Source organism: Hibiscus syriacus, unplaced genomic scaffold, assembly GCF_006381635.1.
Source record: "Hibiscus syriacus cultivar Baekdansim isolate YM2019G1 unplaced genomic scaffold, ASM638163v2 tig00003041_pilon, whole genome shotgun sequence".
NCBI classification, from domain to species: domain Eukaryota; kingdom Viridiplantae; phylum Streptophyta; class Magnoliopsida; order Malvales; family Malvaceae; genus Hibiscus; species Hibiscus syriacus.
The window spans coordinates 7,689,717-7,708,367 of record NW_024061960.1 but is presented as its reverse complement, the minus strand read 5'-3'; the positions used below and the strand labels follow the sequence as shown (position 1 = coordinate 7,708,367).

General features: G+C 33.3%; 2 protein-coding genes across 2 annotated transcripts; both read right to left on the bottom strand.

The window, feature by feature from the left end:
• Nucleotides 1-7,579: 7,579 nt before the first annotated feature.
• LOC120167074 (probable E3 ubiquitin-protein ligase XERICO) lies at nucleotides 7,580-8,273 on the bottom strand. The gene has a single exon (XM_039176202.1). The coding sequence runs from the start codon at nucleotides 8,185-8,187 to the stop codon at nucleotides 7,765-7,767; it is 423 nt and encodes a 140-aa protein (XP_039032133.1). The 5' UTR covers nucleotides 8,188-8,273; the 3' UTR covers nucleotides 7,580-7,764.
• Nucleotides 8,274-10,529: 2,256 nt separating this feature from the next.
• Nucleotides 10,530-15,563, bottom strand: LOC120170992. Its single transcript, XM_039178820.1, has 15 exons — nucleotides 15,457-15,563; nucleotides 14,464-14,618; nucleotides 14,243-14,354; nucleotides 14,007-14,141; nucleotides 13,139-13,243; nucleotides 12,533-12,616; nucleotides 12,204-12,319; nucleotides 11,982-12,083; nucleotides 11,760-11,873; nucleotides 11,608-11,664; nucleotides 11,445-11,511; nucleotides 11,294-11,347; nucleotides 10,885-10,959; nucleotides 10,751-10,786; nucleotides 10,530-10,673 (listed from the first exon to the last, which is right to left on the bottom strand). The coding sequence occupies exons 2-15, from the start codon at nucleotides 14,496-14,498 to the stop codon at nucleotides 10,575-10,577; spliced, it is 1,191 nt and encodes a 396-aa protein (XP_039034751.1). The 5' UTR covers nucleotides 14,499-14,618; nucleotides 15,457-15,563; the 3' UTR covers nucleotides 10,530-10,574.
• Nucleotides 15,564-18,651: the final 3,088 nt, after the last annotated feature.

Here is an 18,651-nt window from a genome sequence, read left to right as displayed (position 1 = left end):
GTTTGGATTACATGGAAATTTTGGTATGATTCTTAACCTTAAGAATTTGGATGAAATATGGAAGATTATAAAGTGTTGGAATGATATGAATTGATTAAAGTTGTTATAGATGAATTTAGTAGCATAATAAGGGATTTATACATGAAGATTTGGGTGAAGTGTTGATGATTTTCGGATGAAATAGTCTATTCTGGGCAGGTGCATCGATGCATTATGAGTATGTACCGATACACTAAGATAAAATTTGAAGATGCATCGATGCATTAAGGGGTGCATCGATGCATGGGAATTTTGAAGCTATTTTGTGTACCGATGTACCCATAGTGCATCGATACACCCCTAAAAGAAAAAGTGAATATAGGTCTATTTTATTCGTTTAGGCTATTAGTATCAAATTGCAAGGTGTAGATATCTGATAATTATCTTAAAATGTATGGTTATGTATACATTGAACCTGAACAAGTTTCGGAACAATCAAAGAATTTGGATCGAATCAAAGCAAGGCTAAGGTGAGTGTAATTTAATTTTACTAATGTTATCGATCAAACATTGGCTTGCGATGAGCCAGTGACAGAGTTGTTATGGTAAGTAGTAATCTCTAAAATGTTATGTGATATTTATGTGTGCATGAGTACATGAAAATGTGTATAGGTGTCATATGTTATTATATGCAATATGTGATATTGAACTACATTAATATATATGAAAATATGTTAGAAACTATGTGATATGCATGATATGTTATCTTATGTGATGTATATATGTCATGTATATGAACAAATGAGAAATGATATGAGCCATATGAAATAACCTACGTGATTCCATGCAAAGTGATACGAAATATGTGACATGAATATGCAAGAAAAATTATATGAGTTACGCGATAAAGGTATGGAAATGATATGTCTATGAGAAGACATAAGAACAAGATATAAGCTATGTGACATGTGAAAGTGAATCATATGAAAATGTTCTACATGTAAGTGAACTATGTGCATATATAAATATGTGTAATGACATAAATGATAATGCCCATATTATATGATACGAGAGTTATAGGTATAATTGGCATGCCAAGAGTAGAGGGTCTACGCGGTCTTTCGGGACAATTCTACGTGGTCCTTTAGGACATATATGTAATTCCGTGGAACATATATGTGGTACTTCGATACACTTATTTGGTCTATTGTATTATGTATATGGTTCATTATATTATGTATATGGTTCTTAAGGAGTGGTCATTCGAGACATATGTGATATGTGGTCTTTCAGGACATTTCTACGCGGTCATTCGTGACAAATATTCAGTGCCCCTAGTGGGAATTTATACGAGATGTGGTGATAGCATTAGTGCACAACCTCAATGTACTCATATACCTTCAGTTCTTACCAGTGTACCATGGGCTAATAAAGAGATAATATCAAATACAATATATATATATGATGTATATGTTTTGATGATAATATGAATTATATGATGTTATGTGTGTTTTGTTATGAGATGATATATGTGTTCCATAATATATATGAAAATGTTTAACATATGCTTATATGATAAAAAGGAATTAATGATAATGATAATGAATATGAAATGTTAAATGTGTTTATAAAGATATACGTGTATGTGGGTATATGTTACATAAATGATATATGATTTTATATGATATGATCGTAATAAATGTTCATGCATTTGATATGAATTATGTGATGTCAAGTCTATTTCTTTATGAAATGTTTTATGTTTTCCATTATATGTTTATATGCCTCACTAAGTCAACAACTTAGCGTGTGATTGTTTCACACTTAGGTTTTGAGAAGATGAAGATTGATAAAAGTTATGCAAGACAAGTCAGTTTCTCCTTTCTAAAGATCAAATCAGAAAATAAATGTATATTATGTATTTTGTAATAAAGAAAGTGGTTGGCATGTAAATAAAGGATTAAATCCGATATGTTCTAATCGGTTTTGAAAAGTCATACGATTGAGCTTTGTAATGTTTTAAATACGTATATGTAATTGATAAAATTTATACGGATGAAAACTTAGATTTTTACGAGTTTATATGTATTTTTACGAAAGTTCATGTAGCAGTACTATAGCAGTGCATCGATGCACTGTAGCAGTGCATCGATACACAATTTATATTCGAAATTTTCACTATTCATGATACTGTTCATACCGTATAGTACTGTTTATAAATATGTTTTTGACTTAAATTTTATAATGAAGCATAATTTAATAGTACATTATTGTATTTTCTTAATATAAGTTCAAATGTTTTGATATTTTGTAAGAATATTGTTTTAAAAAGTCAATGTGACATCTTGGACTCGTATCCGGGTCAGGTACGAATTGGGAGTGTTACACCAGAGAACTATTCACGATAGTGAAATAGTGGGAGCTATCTATATTAGAAGCTATGACAATGAAATTTGATATTGAAAAGTTCAATGGGAGAAATTTCTCATTGTGGAAATCGAAGATGAATGTCATCATGAGGAAAGACGATTGTCTAGCAGCTATCAGTGAAAGACCGGTAGATTTCATAGATGACAATAAATGGATCGAAATGGCCGAGAATGCTCTGGTGAACTTTCATCTAGCATTAGAAGAAGAACTATTGTCAAGTGTCGAGGAGAAGAGGATAACTAAGGAGATATGATATCATCTCACCAAATTGTACGAGGCCACATCGTTGCACAATCAAATTTTTCTTAAGAGGAAATTGTACACTCTCCGTATGCCATAATATACTTCAGTGATGGAGCACTTAAACACACTGAACACTTTATTTTCTCAGCTTACATCCTTAAGTTGTAAAATATGAGAACAAGAACGTGCTAAACTTCTACTTCAAAGTCTACCAGATTCGTATGATCAACTCATCATCAACTTGACAAACAGTAATGTCACCAGTCTAGTCTTCGATGACGTTGCAGCTGATATTCTACAAGAAGAAAATCAGTGCCAGAACAAGAAAGACAGACAAGTAAATCTGCAACAAGCAGAAGCATTGACAACGATGACAGGGAGATCAACAGAACGTGGCCAAAGCAGCAGTCACAAACATGATAGATCGAAGTCGAGGAGTAAGAAGAATTTAAAGTGTAAATAAAAACTCCAATCTACAAGGAAATACCGCAAATACTTCAGATGATGGAGATACTCTATGTTGTGAAGCGTCAACAACCATGGAAGACAGAAAAAGATTTGCAGATATATGGCTCATTGATTCAGGAGCAACATATCACATGACCTCAAGAAGAGAATGGTTACATCATTATGAACCTGTCTTAGGAGGATCTGTGTATAGTTGCAATGATCATGCCTTAGAGACCATTGGCATGGGAACCATCAAATTAAAGATGTATGATGGAACAATTAAAGTTGTTCGAGATATGCGACATGTGAAAGTTCTGAAAAATTTATTATCCTACGGATTGTTGGATAATAATGCAAGCAAGATTGAAACACGGAAATGAATCATGAAGGTGTTCCGTGGAGCGCTTATGGTGCTGAAAGGCGAAAAGATAGCTGCAAAGTTGTACATGCTGAAGGGAGAGACTTTGCTATAAGCAGAAGCCTCTGTTGCTTCATATAGTTCAGATTCTGCAATGCTATGGCATCAGAAACTTGGACACATATCAGAACAAGAATGAAAGTCCTTGTGGAGCGAAAGCTACTTCCAGGCTTAACGAATGTATCACTTACTTTGTGTGAGTATTGCATAACAAGTAAGCAGCACCGATTAAAATTCAACACGTCAAATTCTAGAGGCATAAATGTTCTAGAATTGGTTCATTCTGACATATGGCAAGCACAGTTACATCCCTAGGTGGAGAAAAATTATTTTGTCTCATTTATTGATAACTAATCCAGGAGATGTTGGGTGTACCCTATTAAGAAGAAGTCAGATGTGTTTTCAACTTTCAAAAGCTTCAAAGCACGGGTGGAACTTGATTCTGGAAATAAGATCAAGTGTTTCAGAACAGATAATGGAGGAGAATACACAAGTGAAGAATTTGATAACTTTTGCAGGAAAGAAGACATCAAAAGACAGTTCACAGTGGTGAACACTCCTCAACAAAATGGAGTGGTAGAGCGGATGAACAGAAACTTGTTAAAAAGAACAAAAGCAATGTTGAGGGATGCAGGCCTAGAAAAATCATTCTGGGCAGAAGCAGTCAATATCACCTATTATTTGGTGAATCGAGCTCCATCAACTGCAATAGAGCTGAAGACACCAATGGAGATGGGATTGGTAAATCAGCTGATTATTCAAACCTCCATGTATTTGGACGTATTGTATACGTGATGTACAACTCCCAAGAAATTTCAAAGTTGGATCCAAAATCCAGGAAATGCAAATTCTTGGGGTATGCTGATGGTATAAAGGGGTATCGCTTGTGGGATCCCACTTCCCGCAAAGTGATCATCAGTAGAGATGTTATCTTTGTAGAAGATAAGCTACAAAAAAAAAAGAATATGGTAGCGCTGAAAAGTCAGAGATTACACAGATACATGTGGAAAAAGAGTTTGAACAAGGAGATTCTTTTGAAGTAGAACCAGCACATGATGTACAAGAACCAGAGAGTTTTGAAGCTCCAATAACTCGTCAATCAGATCGTGTGAGAAGACATCCTAATTGGCACTCAGATTATGTTATAGAAGGTAATATTGCATACTGCCTTTTAACAGATGACGGTGAGCCATCAACATACCAGGAGGCAATAAACAACTCAGATGCTTCACTATAGATGATTGCGATGCAAGAGGAAATTAAAGCCCTTCATAAAAATAATACATGGGACTTTGTGCCACTACCACAAGGAAGGAAGCCAATTGGTAACAAATGAGTCTTCAAAATCAAACGAAATGGTGACAATCAAGTTGAGAGGTATCGTGCAAGACTGGTGGTCAAGGGATATGCTCAAAAAAAAAGGTACTAATTTCAATGAAATCTTTTCTCCTGTGGTTTGACTAACAATAATTCAAGTAGTTTTGGCAATGTGTGTTACATTGAACTTACATCTAGAGCAGCTAGATGTTAAAACAATTTTTCTTCATGGAAATCTTGAAGAAGAAATTTATATGCTCCAGCCTGAAGGTTTTGAAGAAAAAGAAAAGAAGAACTTGGTTTGCAGGTTGAACAAATCTCTGTACGGTCTAAAGCAGGCACCGAGGTATTGGTATAAGAGATTTGATTCATTCATTATGTGCCTTGGATACAACATACTTAATGCAGACCCTTGTGCTTATTTTAAGAGGTTTGGTGATAACGATTTTGTTATATTGTTGTTGTATGTGGATGACATGTTGGTTGCAGGACCCAACAAATATCATATTGAAGAATTGAAGGCACAACTGGCTAGGGAATTTGAAATGAAGGACTTGGGATCAACAAACAATATTCTAGGGATGCAAATTCACCGAGATAGAAGTAATAGGAAGATTTGACTTTCACAAAAGAATTACTTGAAGAATATCTTGTCACGATTCAACATGCAAAATTGTAAGTCAATTTCTACCCATCTTCCTATTAACTTTAAATTATCCTCCAGTATAAGTCCTAGTAGTGAAGAAGAGAGGATGAAGATGTCTCAAGTACCGTATGCATCAGCAGTGGGAAGTTTAATGTTTGTTATGATATGCACATTACCAGACATTGCACAAGCAGTGGGAGTGGTTAGTCGGTACATGGCAAATCTAGGCAAAGAGCATTGGAATACAGTAAAGAGGATCCTGAGATACATCAAAGGGACCTCAAATGTTGCTTTATATTACGGAGGATCAAACTTACTTATCAATGGGTATGTTGATTCTGACTATGCAGGGAATTTGGATAAAAGCAAATCTACTACAAGATATGTGTTTAAAGTTGCTGGTGGAGCTGTAAGCTGGGTTTCAAAATTGCAGTCAGTTATGGCTATATCCACAACAGAGACATAATATGTAGCAGCTACACAAGCCAGTAAAGAAGCAATTTGGTTGAAGATGCTATTGGAGGAGCTTGGGCACAATCAAGATTATGTCTCTTTATTGTGTGACAGTCAAAGTGCATTGCACTAGCAAGGAATCCAACATTTCATTCAAGGACAAAACACATACGAGTTCAGTACCATTTCATTCGTGAAAAGGTGGAAGAAGGGACGGTAGATATGCAGAAAATCCATACCAAAGACAACATAGCAGATTTCATGACGAAGGCGATCAATGTTGATAAATTTACTTGGTGTTGATCCTCTTGTGGTCTGTCAGAGACGTAAGCAACATGATGATACAAGATAGAAAGAATGGTGTGAAGATATGATTGTTCAAATCAAATCTTCAAGTGAGAGATTGTTGAAAATTGAGGCACATGCATCGAAAGTGCATGAGAAAACAAAAGAATGAAATTGATTAAAAAAGGGGGCACCGAAAGGTGCAGATTTTGTTGAAAAAAATGGTAAAATCCTAAATTTTAGTCATTATAATTTAGGGTATTTATAAATTAGTCCTTAAGCTTCAACTATAAATACCCTAGCTCATTTAGTTTTAAAACCATCCCAAAGCATTCTAGCTTTCTTCCAATACTAGAGAATTTAGAGAGTTTCTTGAGAGTTGTTTTCTCCTTTTTATCAAGAGAGAATTGTCATTGTTTTCTCCATGGTAGATCGAGAGAAGTTGTAATTCCTATTTTCTCATAGTGAAATTCTTCTACCGTTGCCCATGGTTTTTACCCTATATTATTCAGGGGTTTTCCACGTAAAATTTGTGTCTTCTTTTATCTTTATTTTTATTTTCTCAAATTATCAGTTGCGATTTTATTCTATCCAATAGCCGTCTTCCGTAACACACCAGTATTTCCTTATTTTATACAGTTGTTTTTTTATCAATGAAATAAGTATTTTATCCAAGATTTTCTTTAGTTTAAGTGAATTCTTAACACACATGATTCAGCTAAATCCACCCTGTATTGCCTCGATTTCAACCTCAAAGAACTTTGTCGTTTACCTTTACCCAAAAAGAAAGAAAAATAATGAAAGGAACCAGAGTTCCCTTCTTTTATTTCTTTCCCCAAATCTATCAGACAAATTTTGAGGTCAAATTTTGGTATGATCTGTTGGTAGAACATGGTCTTCTTCACATGAAGAAACTTCTGGGTTTTTGAGATACAGAAACCAACCAAGTGCCTCATCCAATCCAGATTTTGGGTCCATTTATATAGTAAAATCAACATGCATAGGTGATTTTTAATGTAGGTTATTTAGCTTACAGAAAGGGAATCTTGTGAATCTTTTAAAACAATAATAGGATATGACAACACTGAATCTTACATCTCAGTTACCTGCATGCTGTGGATCCTTCTTCATGGTTCCAAAACTGTTTCCAGCTTAACAATATCTAAAATATACCGTTACCGTCTTCACTGTTAGTTGAATTTTTGTCTCAATAGCAAAACAGCATAATAGACATCACAGACAACTCTGAACAATGCCCATTATTAAGTACATGAATCTTGCAGTATACAAAAGGTTACTTCCATTGAAGAAATATGGTCCCATCTGATATCATACAACATAAACATAAAGGATCAAAATTTGTTCAACCCCTCCATTAATTCTTTTATTGATACACTGTCTGTGGTACTTGTACACACTGTAAACACACAGAAGAGAGAGCAAAAGAAAAAAAAAAGGACAATCTTGTATGCTCATAAATGAACCAAGAAGGGAGAAAAAGAAAAGAAAACAGTAGGTCTGATCCGAATAAGCCCGAATTTCTCTAGTTAGCAGCTCGGCAAAGAGGGCAGGTACTATGCTTGTTGTTGAACCACTTATCCAAGCAGCCTTTGTGAAAGAAATGCTTGCAAGACAACTCACTCACCTCCTCGTCAGCTTGGAACCCGCATAAACACACGCAACATCCGCCGGAAGCCGCGGATGAGTGGTAGTGCCTGTGGTGGCACAAGGATTTGAATCGGGTTATCGATACCCTTCTCTTCCTTGCATTCCTGGTATCGTCCTGGAACTCATCCGAGTCGTCGATATCTAAATTCGAAGCAGAGAAATTGCTGCTCCAAGTTGCACCCATCACTTGCAGCAAAGATCTCACCATGTTCTTCAACAAAGCCACTGATAGAACCGTGTTCAGTACCAGCATTGGAAGTATCCCTTCGGATGCACTAGGAAAGTTGGACAACCCCATCGTTTTCCCCCCTGGAAAAACACACTTTCTTTTCCAGGAAAGTAATTTGACAAGGGAAAGCAGCTTCCACAAAAATACATCAATAGACGAGCACCTGTTTTTACACCAACATAACAAGTTGGGGTGATAAATATACACGAGGGAGCTGATGCTAACTACCAGTGTGCTAATCATGGTTTGTGAGGCTTAACCAAGGGTGGCTTCATTGGGTACGCGTGGTGACACGTGTAAGATTTGTGAGAGATTGGTGATGTATTGAGTTCATGATTTTAAAAAACAAGAGCTGGGGGGTAACCTGGAGGATAAACTAGGAGAGGCCACGTGTCTTGCTGAAGTATGATGTGGCCAATGAGGTGGGAGATTGTGGCATAAGGATGGGGCCGCACGAAGTTTCTTGACTTCCAGATGCCGCGTAAGTTTACGTCAGTCAACTTGGATAATATGATTTAATTAAAAACTTAAAACAATTGTTAAAATTGTTAATTTTTAGCTTGATTCAAAGGATACATATAGATAATATGATTTAATTAAAAACTTAAAACAATCAACTTAGATAACATAAATGGAATCTAAATATTGATGTATAATATATAGAAACTTTTACAATTTTTTTTTAATTAGGAAGGAGAGTTATTCAGATACATTAAGTTTTTAGGAACATGAATGTCCGATGGGACAACGTCAAAAAGAACGACGTTCATAGAATTATGATTCTCGAGCTTTGTTAGTACATCTGTTACCTTGTTTGAAATAATATCAAAATTTAATTATATTATCTATATATTGTTTGAATCACAACTAAAATTTTATAATTCAAATATATAATAATGAAAATAGATTAAATTGAAATGTAATGACTAAATCCAAAATGTATACATATAAAATAATGGCATAATTTCACCATAAAATAAAACTTATTAATTTTCCATTGTTATTAAAAGGAATAAACATTCCATTCTTAAACTATAGAATTCTCCTAAATTGTCTTTAAAATATCAAAGGGAACAAAATGGAAACTTTTGTTATGAAAAAGTTTGTGCTACGAAACAAAGCTACCAATGGTCCCTTTTAAAAGGACACTCGCCCATCGCCATGTGATTGTGAGCGTCGCATCCACACAACGATCTTCAAATCTTAAACATGCACCTCCTGCTTCAAATACTTTTTGTCCATTTCTTCTTGGACCCCCATTGCCACTGGACTGCATTTCTCAAGATTTTTACATTAAAACAGGACACCCAGAAAAAGATTCTGATAGCTACTTGTCACTACTGAAATTTAATACAAAATGGATACGTTTTGAATTTAGCATATAATTACACCACCGATTGATTGACAAAAAGAATAGTTATCATAGTCTTAATGATAGAGACTGCAATTGTAAACAAAAATAGGGTAAATTATGCATTTAGTACCTAAACTATCGATTTTAATCCATTTTAATATCTAAACTTTTAATATTTTTTTAAAAAACTATACTTAACATTTAGTTTTTTGTTTCATTTTAATACTTTTGTTAAAATTTAACGCGTTTAGTACCTAATTATCAGTTTTAGTCTATTTTAGTACCTAAACTTTTTTTCCAAAACTTAAATATGGTTTAGGTGCTAACGTGTTTTGGTACTTCTTTTTTAAATTTTTTTCAACACTTAAATTTTTGTACTAAAAATGAAACAAAAACTAAACTTTAAATATGATTTTGAAAAAAATTGAAAGTTTAGGTACTAAAACGAATTAAAATTAATAATTTAGATATTAAATGTGTAGTTTACCAAAAAAAAATGATGAGACTGTAATCTATCTCACTGGTGATTTGAAAAGAAAAAAAAAACATAGTGATTTAAGTTACAGGCATGGTTCCGACTGTACCGATAGCTTATTTTTAGTGTAACAAGTCATTTCCTTCCGGCGAGTTCAAATTAGTTTTGGAAGTCAAGATAGTAAAAAGACATTATCACCTTTAGTAAAGTTATCGCGTCTACATCCCAGAGCAAGTTATATTGATTTTTAATTTTATTTTCTAAATAAACTTTTTTGATATAATCATCTATATCTGATTCATTGATCGACTTAATCCATAATAGATATCGTAAAGATTCACTTTGAGAAAGATCCATCCAACCCAATTTATTCTAATGTTTAGATGATTGTAAGTGGTATTGATGAGAGTAAATACACAATTGGAATTTTCATATCATATTATCTTCCCCCCTGTAGGCAAAGTTTGGTTAAGAAAGCATTATTTTTCATTTTAGGACCAAAAAAGTAACGATTATTAAGTGAACAATGGGATACAAAAATAATGTTGTCATCTACAGTTTCTAAGTGAATGATAAAGAAAATAAGCAGTGCAGGGACTAAACTAATAATGAATAATATGGCTGTACCTAATGAGAAGTATTGTTTAGAGACTTGAAGTAAGCCTTTTCCGCCCTTGAAAACCGCGTTTGGAATAGACTCCATTCCTTTTTACACCTCTCCTTTACCTGCCAATTTCACAATTAACAAATTAACTCCAAAATAAGGAAAATTGGAAGACAGCAAATAAATAATGCATACGTACCCCTTTCCATGGCGCCTTCCCGTTTTCCGACTCTCCCTACCAAAAAAACAAATCATTTTAACTCCAAAACTGTAAACTAATGAGGGTAAGAAAAAGGAGGAAAAATTGGAAGATAAGAGGAAAGTTTTCATTACCTGGCTCCCAAGAGAGGGAACAGATTGATGAACAATCCACTGAGCATCTATGACGCCGATCTTCTCGTGTGCGGGCTGTTTTCAAGATATACAACCCTACTTAGTGAACGGTAATCCAATCGATGAACAAAGAAGTCATTTCTAAAGAGTTAGGGGAATGGAACTATCACGACCGGTGGATCAATAAGGTACTCTCATTTTTTATGTGTCAACTCATGCGGCATTGTGCTTACAAGTTGATAATGTTCCCTATAGCAGTCCTTATCACAACTCCATTTTATCTAACGAGAACAGGTCAAATAAGAGTACCTGGTTGATTGACCGGTCGTGACAGGAACAATTACAAACATGGATAGATTCAAGGACGGAAGAAGATAAACAACAGAGACGGGAGCAACAGAATGCTAACCTCTACACATTTTCTGAGGGCAAAATCAAGACCCCACCCATGGACTAAGTCATTCTACAAATTGTCCAAGATAAACAGCAGAGTGAGTAATGCCAAGAAAACAATGGGAGGGCAGCAATGTTAAAATGAACCAAAATAAGAACCTCGATACCTGAATCATATGCCATACACATCGCCATGCATCACGTGAGAACACAGGAGCCATTATCTCAACAAACCTACATTTATGAAAGAAAAGGGAAGTTAATATTTACCGAGCTTATGGAGAATTAAAAGCATGATACATAAACAAAAATGCTCAAAGCTATACATACGCTGCACAGGGAGGAACATGCGGATGATTGCACCGGCCTGGTTTCTCCTCTGTTTCTCTGGACCAGAATTCAAAGATGGAAACAGTTATTTAACATTCAATGAATTAAGCTGACTTAGACGAATCCTGGTGTAATAGCCTACTGCTTCTTACTTGTGAACTTCACGATCTCCTCTCCTCTTTGTCATTTGCCAGGTTAACCCTTTCCTCGGTTCCAAACCAGGTTGCGAAATCTCCAGTCCATGCTTTCTCACCAGTTTAATGTATCTGAATTTTTTTTTTTAAAAAGAAGAAAATTGTTTTAAGGTCTTCTTTTTAAAGGAAATGGGTTGACCAAACAATTTGTTAAGAAGTCCCGGAATGTTCAATGCTCACTTTTCTGCATTGAAATGCTCAACCCCCAAGTCCTCATCCCAGATGAATATGTAATCATATGGTGCCACGATGTCAGGGTGCAAAAACCTCTTGGCATACCACCTAGGTAATTAAAATATTAAGTTAGATTTTTAAACACATTAAGGAACGCAAGAACTAGTCATTGCATCCAATCCTGACAGCAAAAGGACTTGAATTTGAGAATCTAGATTAACTACTTACCATTTAGTCTGCCTCCGAACACTCACATGTATTGCCTCCTTTGACCAATCAAACTCATCCCATTCAGTTGTTCGACCATCATAATGAAAGAGAAGGATGGTAAAATTCCCTGAAAACTGTTGGAAGCACTTTTTTAGTCACAACATGCAAAGTTCGGAATCAAAAGCCACAGAAAACTCCATCCCACCTCAGCATCCTGCCTATCTTCCAGAAATGCCTCCAAAAAGATGTGTATAAGGATGCACTCTTCACACACGCGTTCAGACACAAAATCATGCATACTTAATGCACACATGTGCATCGAGAGAGAGAGAGAGGGAGAGAGGTACCTTTTTAACTGCAGCATCAATATTCTTTCGTTGATTATAACCAACAGTAAATGTGACAAGATACTTGGGTGTGCTGGTCAAGTCCTGTAGATGCCGATATTTTCAAACCACAATCAGGGTAAGAGAATGTCCCTTTGTTAAATCTATGGACTCGAACAATAATGGTTTTTATCATGTGAATGGCGATTAACAATACAAAAACAACCTCTCAGACACTAAAATCTGCCTTTCTGAGTTCCTGAAATGTACTAGGCTCTAGGCATTTGAAAAGGTTTTATGCTGAAGGAATAAAAGATGCAGATATTATTTCATCTCATAGCACAAAACCCTTGCTTCCCGGACAGTAATTCGAAAATCCCGTCCAACACCCTGACCACTTCCCTCTATATGCATCAAACATTCAAAAATTAACAAGAACAATAAAATTTGTAACGATAGATTTTTCCAACAATTTCAAAAGTGATATTTCATTTATAAAGCTTATTCAATCAAAACCAAAGCAATTTATCTATACATACCAGAGATAAATGTATTCACGTGTACACTAGAAAGTTGAAAGGAATTCAGGGTTCAAAATATAACCAACAAAGGGTTCAGGAAACACACCTCATTCGGCTTGCCCCACAATCTGCGTAAGTATAAGTCTGTCTCAGCTCTAACAATTCCTGGTGGTAGTCTTTCTGCACCTCGAGGGTTTGATGGGACCCAAATCTGTACAGGTCATAAAAGAAGCAGAAAAACATTGCATATTAGAAATTTATAATAGCACCATATTATTAATCAGATCCTACAAAATCATTAATCATATAAATCATATCATTTAGGAACATGAAGATAGTAAAAGATTAACTTAATGATGCATCTGGATATGCAAGAAATTGTATGCATATACAGATCATAAATGCACATGGTCATTCATGTATAGAAACCTGCTGAGCTAAGAACGAACAACAGGTGCCATTTTTTTCAATTCATGTATACTAGAGTTAAACCAAGGGAACCATATATGTATTACCCTGAGAACTATCAGGTTCAATTTTGTATTAAATGAAGCAGAAAAAGTCTTTACATTCAGGAGATTGAATGGCATAAGAATCACACTATCCTTATTTCCCGAGGAAAAACTCCTACTCCCTTGTCAAGAATTCAATAAATACCTACATTCTATAATACAATATAGAAGCAGGTAAACATGAATAGATAAATTGGTGTAGAATACTAAACGTGCATAGAGAAAACTATACAATAAATTCTAATGTCCCCTCACAAACCAAAACTTTGGCAAACAAATATACAAGAAAAGACCGGGCAGGTATTGTAACTTTATAGGACAATAGTCGCCCAAAAGAACACCTGAAGGGTGAAACCTACCGTGAAAAACCACCCAGAACCTTGTTCCAAAAATTTGATTTTACTAAAATTATGTTTTTATTCAAATTATGCATTGAGTGATTTTAAATTGGTGTAGAAATACCTTTTTTGATGTGGCATTAACAGAACTATTATTACCCAGTAGATGCTGCAAAGGAGTTGGGCTTGAGAGGCTAGACTTTGTATACTCAGTGTATTTGAAATCGATGGTTGTAAGAACGTCGGATGATAGACTGAACTGCCAAACACAAAAGTTCCATTACACAGATCAGAAAGATCATTATTGCTAGATGCATAATAATGAATACAAAATTAAAAGGGGGGAAATAGTTTGCCTACCTTTGTTAATGACAAAGTTGGGAAAGATACTCCTACTAAGAAGCCAAAAAATACTCCAACAAATGTTGTCACAATAGATCTCATGCTCTCATTTGGCTTTCTACTACCCGTACTGCAGTCACCGAGTTGGAATAAAAGTTAAATTACTTCCGCATCATAGTAACCTTTTCTACACATATACACAATTAGACATAATACGAAGGGCGCCATAAGATGTGAACCTGCGTGTAAAGATCCCCATTCTACTTAAATTCATCGTATTGTATATTCACAACAAACTATGGGCAATTCAGATTGCAAGAGCCTTGAAAATTATTTAGCAGCCATTCAGTTGCCCATTCTACATAAAACAAAGAGAAAACCTCAGCACAAAGACCTGAAGACCAGTTTTTTTTTTAATTAAAATATGAAGCAAAACAAATAGTTACAGATAAAATCAACAAAATGGACAATAACCAGAACTGAGATTCAGGCAGCAACTTCATGGGCGTTGCACCGAACTCTAAACCCATATCCTAGTTCAATTAAATTTACAAAAAGCAGACACCAAAAGACAAGCTAATGAGACCCTTCAACACTTGCTCCAAGGATTTCATTATTATATAGTAGCAAAAGATAAGCAAGAATCCCCGATAAGAAGCTACTGAGTACCACCTAAGAACTTCCACATAACCCTCAACTGGTAACTCCACAGAGCAACACCATGTGCTACCCATTTGGCAAAAGATCACGGTCGTCGGACAAACACAAAGCAGAGATATTCCTATCATAAATTCAATAGCTCCATAATCAAGTAAACATGAGATTTACTTTTCTACTAATGTCCTATAATTTTATTTTTATTTTAACAGCATGCACCGTGCTTGCTTAGGTTGAAAGATGCGGACCAAAAACATAAACCAGACCCCAAAAGTAGCATAAAAATCGGTTTTATTCCTTAAAAAATCTTAGATTCAACCACCTTTTCAATTACTTTTTCTTTTTTACTAATAAAATTTAATAACCAGAGAAAAAGAAAGGAAAGAAAGCAAGTACGAACAAGAGACTGAAAAATTAAACTATTGGAAAACTGGAAAACTAACTTGAAAAAGGTTTAAATATCATAATGCTTATATAGGCTGCGGGTGAACCGAGAAGTTTTCTCGAGAAACAAACGGAGAACTAAGCTAAATAAAAGATTAAAAAAGAAGAAGAAGCTACAAATATTTACTTACCTGAAAGAAAAGATGATTGAGAACAACTGAAAACGATCTGATGGAAACTGGAACGTCTGGAAGTGTATTTAAGCGCTCCAAAATCACGATTAAATCACCTTCGCCTCCTTAACTGAAAATATGAAAAGAAACAAGTTTATGCTTCTCTCTCGAGTCTTGAGAGAAAAAGAAAGAAAATAGAAAACGTGAAGGGAAAAAGACCTGAAACTGATCACCACGAATACCAGTTTCCCGGGAAAAAAAATCTTAAAGGAAATTCTATCCTTATTCAACTGTTTTTGGCGGAACAGGAAAGCGTATGGCTTCATAAAATCTGGAGTTAATATCTAAATACAAAGGTTTATAATTTTGAAAATAATTTCATTGGGTGAATCGACTCACGACTGTGTTTGGTCTTTTGTCTTGTCTAATCAATCTACTTTTCTTAACAAAGATGTTCAATTCAGCCTATTCCAAACCAACAAAAAGAAGAAAACTATGACCAAATTCTTCAAAGTTCAATTGGCAGCCCAACCATTAACCATGTCCTTGAATTATGATTAATTCTTATCTTGTTTTTTAATGGATTATTTGATGCATTATTAGTTAAAAAAAATCACAAGTGATATCATGGAAAGTATTTTTATGATTAATTTAAAACTTAATTAATAAATAAAACGCTTATCATAATGTCGTTTATGAAAAATAATTTCATTGTTAGCACACATGATAATAGTTTATTATGCTTGGTGGTTAATGTAATAAAAATGATTTATCCTTGTAGTTAATGTATCTCGCTTATTTAAATGTAACCAGAAATCTCAGATTACACACTTATGGATGCAATTAACCATAATTATTTTTGAACGCCTTACACTCATTCAAACCCGACGGCTGTGTAACGGGAGCAAAATTCAATTTAGGGCAGCTAGTCCCCTAAAATTAAAAACCTGGGACCCATGCCTTATCCCAAAAATTCATGCCTTGGTTTAGCCATAGATTGGTGTACCTTTCCCTTTCCAAAGGATTTTTTTCTTTTTCTAATTTGGTATTTAGCCATAGTTGAATCCGTCTTCTTCATTCCAGTAACATAAGGGACAAGTGGCAAAGCAATGGGCATTAACCCACGTAGCCTGATTTCAAGCATTTCTTCAAATTCACGTAAGATTGAGGATGAACAACCCGTGTAAATTCCAGGTGAAGGAGAAATCCAGGGGTTAGGCTTTTCTACAATATCTTTCAATTACCATAAAATTTAGTGCATAAACATTCTGTAAAAGGAATTATAGAAATTTGAAAGATAAGTTCTTAAAATATTAAAGCATTGTTTCGGTGTACACAATCGTGGCGGTGAGTTGTGCTCAACGTCCCTCTCTGTCTATGGTCATCTGCAGGTTTTCTTGTTCGCTTTCGTTTCTATTATTTTATGATTGTTTGGCTAAAAGACATGACACCTCCACTTCGTTTAATCATTATTTTAGTGGCAGGAATTGATGTTTGCATAGGTCAATAATTACATATTTTTCGATGTGATTTTCTCGAAAAATTATTATTTTTAAATATTTATGTGTCAGATATTTTTTGAGATAATATTTTTAATCTAACATATTTTGTAGAAAGACGCGATATATATATCGAGTCTTACGTTGATGTGACGTCACGTGAGATAATTCGTGACCCATGAAACGCACCTTACGTCACGTATAAAGATTAGGTGCTAGTTTTGTAATTTTTAAAAAAATAGTGCTTAAGTAACTAATTTTTGTTATGGTGATTTTGTGTAAAAACGTCAATTTTTTTAATTTTTTTTGTGTATGCAAAAAAAACTTTTTGTATTAAAATCTTTAAATTTTCTTTTGTAAATTATTTTATAACTCGACAAATATCGATTTTTGTATGAAATTACATAATACGTATAATTTAGTATAATAAAACTTTGAGGGTAAGTAATTTAAAATATGAATAATTTTATAAAAAATTTATAACTAATATTTCTTTTACAAAATGATGATGATAATAATAATAAAAAATATTTTATAATTTTAAAATTATAAATTTCATATATTTTTGAAAAATTTATTGACTTTTAAAATTAATTGTTTAAAAATTTAAAAAAATATTAAAATAAAATTTTAATTACAATTGAGGGATCAAATGAATTATTTTTTATTAATTATTATTTTTAACAATAGTTAATAATGTTTATTCATTTTTAAAAATTAGAATTTAATATTTATTTTATATTTTTTAAAATTAATATTAAAAAGAATATTTAAATATATAGGTGATATTTTTTATCTTTACATTCTTTTTTATTGAATTTTATTTTCTTTTAATTATTTTTTTATTGTATTTTTATTGAATTTTAAATATATGAGTTATAATTCAAATTAATCATTTATTCTTCTATTATTCAAGTTAATTAAGAAAAATTATGGTAAAATGTTTCTAAAAGAAAAGTATAAAAACATACATGAAAATCTAAAGATTTTCCTTTCTTTTATGTTACTCTCTAAACTTGTAACAAAATTCAATAAAAAATGTAAAGCTAAAAAATATCACCTATATATTTAAAATATTATTTCTAATATTAATTTTAAAAAATAAAAAATAAATATTAAATTCTAATTTTATTAAAAATGAATAAACATTATTAACTGTTATTAAAAAATAATAATTAATGAACAATAATTCATTTGATCTCTCAATTGTAATTAAAAGTTTATTTTAATATTTTTTTATATTTTTAAATAATTAATTTTAAAAATCAATAAAATTTTCAAAAATATATGAAATTTATAATCTTTTAAATTATAAAATATTTCTTATCATCATCATCATTTTATAAAAGAAATACTAGTTATAAAAATTTTATACAATTATTTATATTTTAAATTACTTACCCTCAAAGTTTTCTCATACTAAATTATATGTATTATGTAATTTCATGTAAAAATCAAAATTTGTCGGGTTATAAAATAATTTGCAAAAGAATATTTAAAGATTTTAACGTAAAATTTTTTTTCACACACAAAAAATAAATAAAAAAGGTGACGATTTTACATAAAAATCACCCTAAGAAAATTTAATTACATATCATTTAAAAAAATTTACAAAACTAACACCCAATCTTTACACATAACCTAAGGCGCGGTGCACAGGTCGCGTCTTTTAACACGTGACTTAATGCACGGTGTATAGGTCTCACATTTCTGC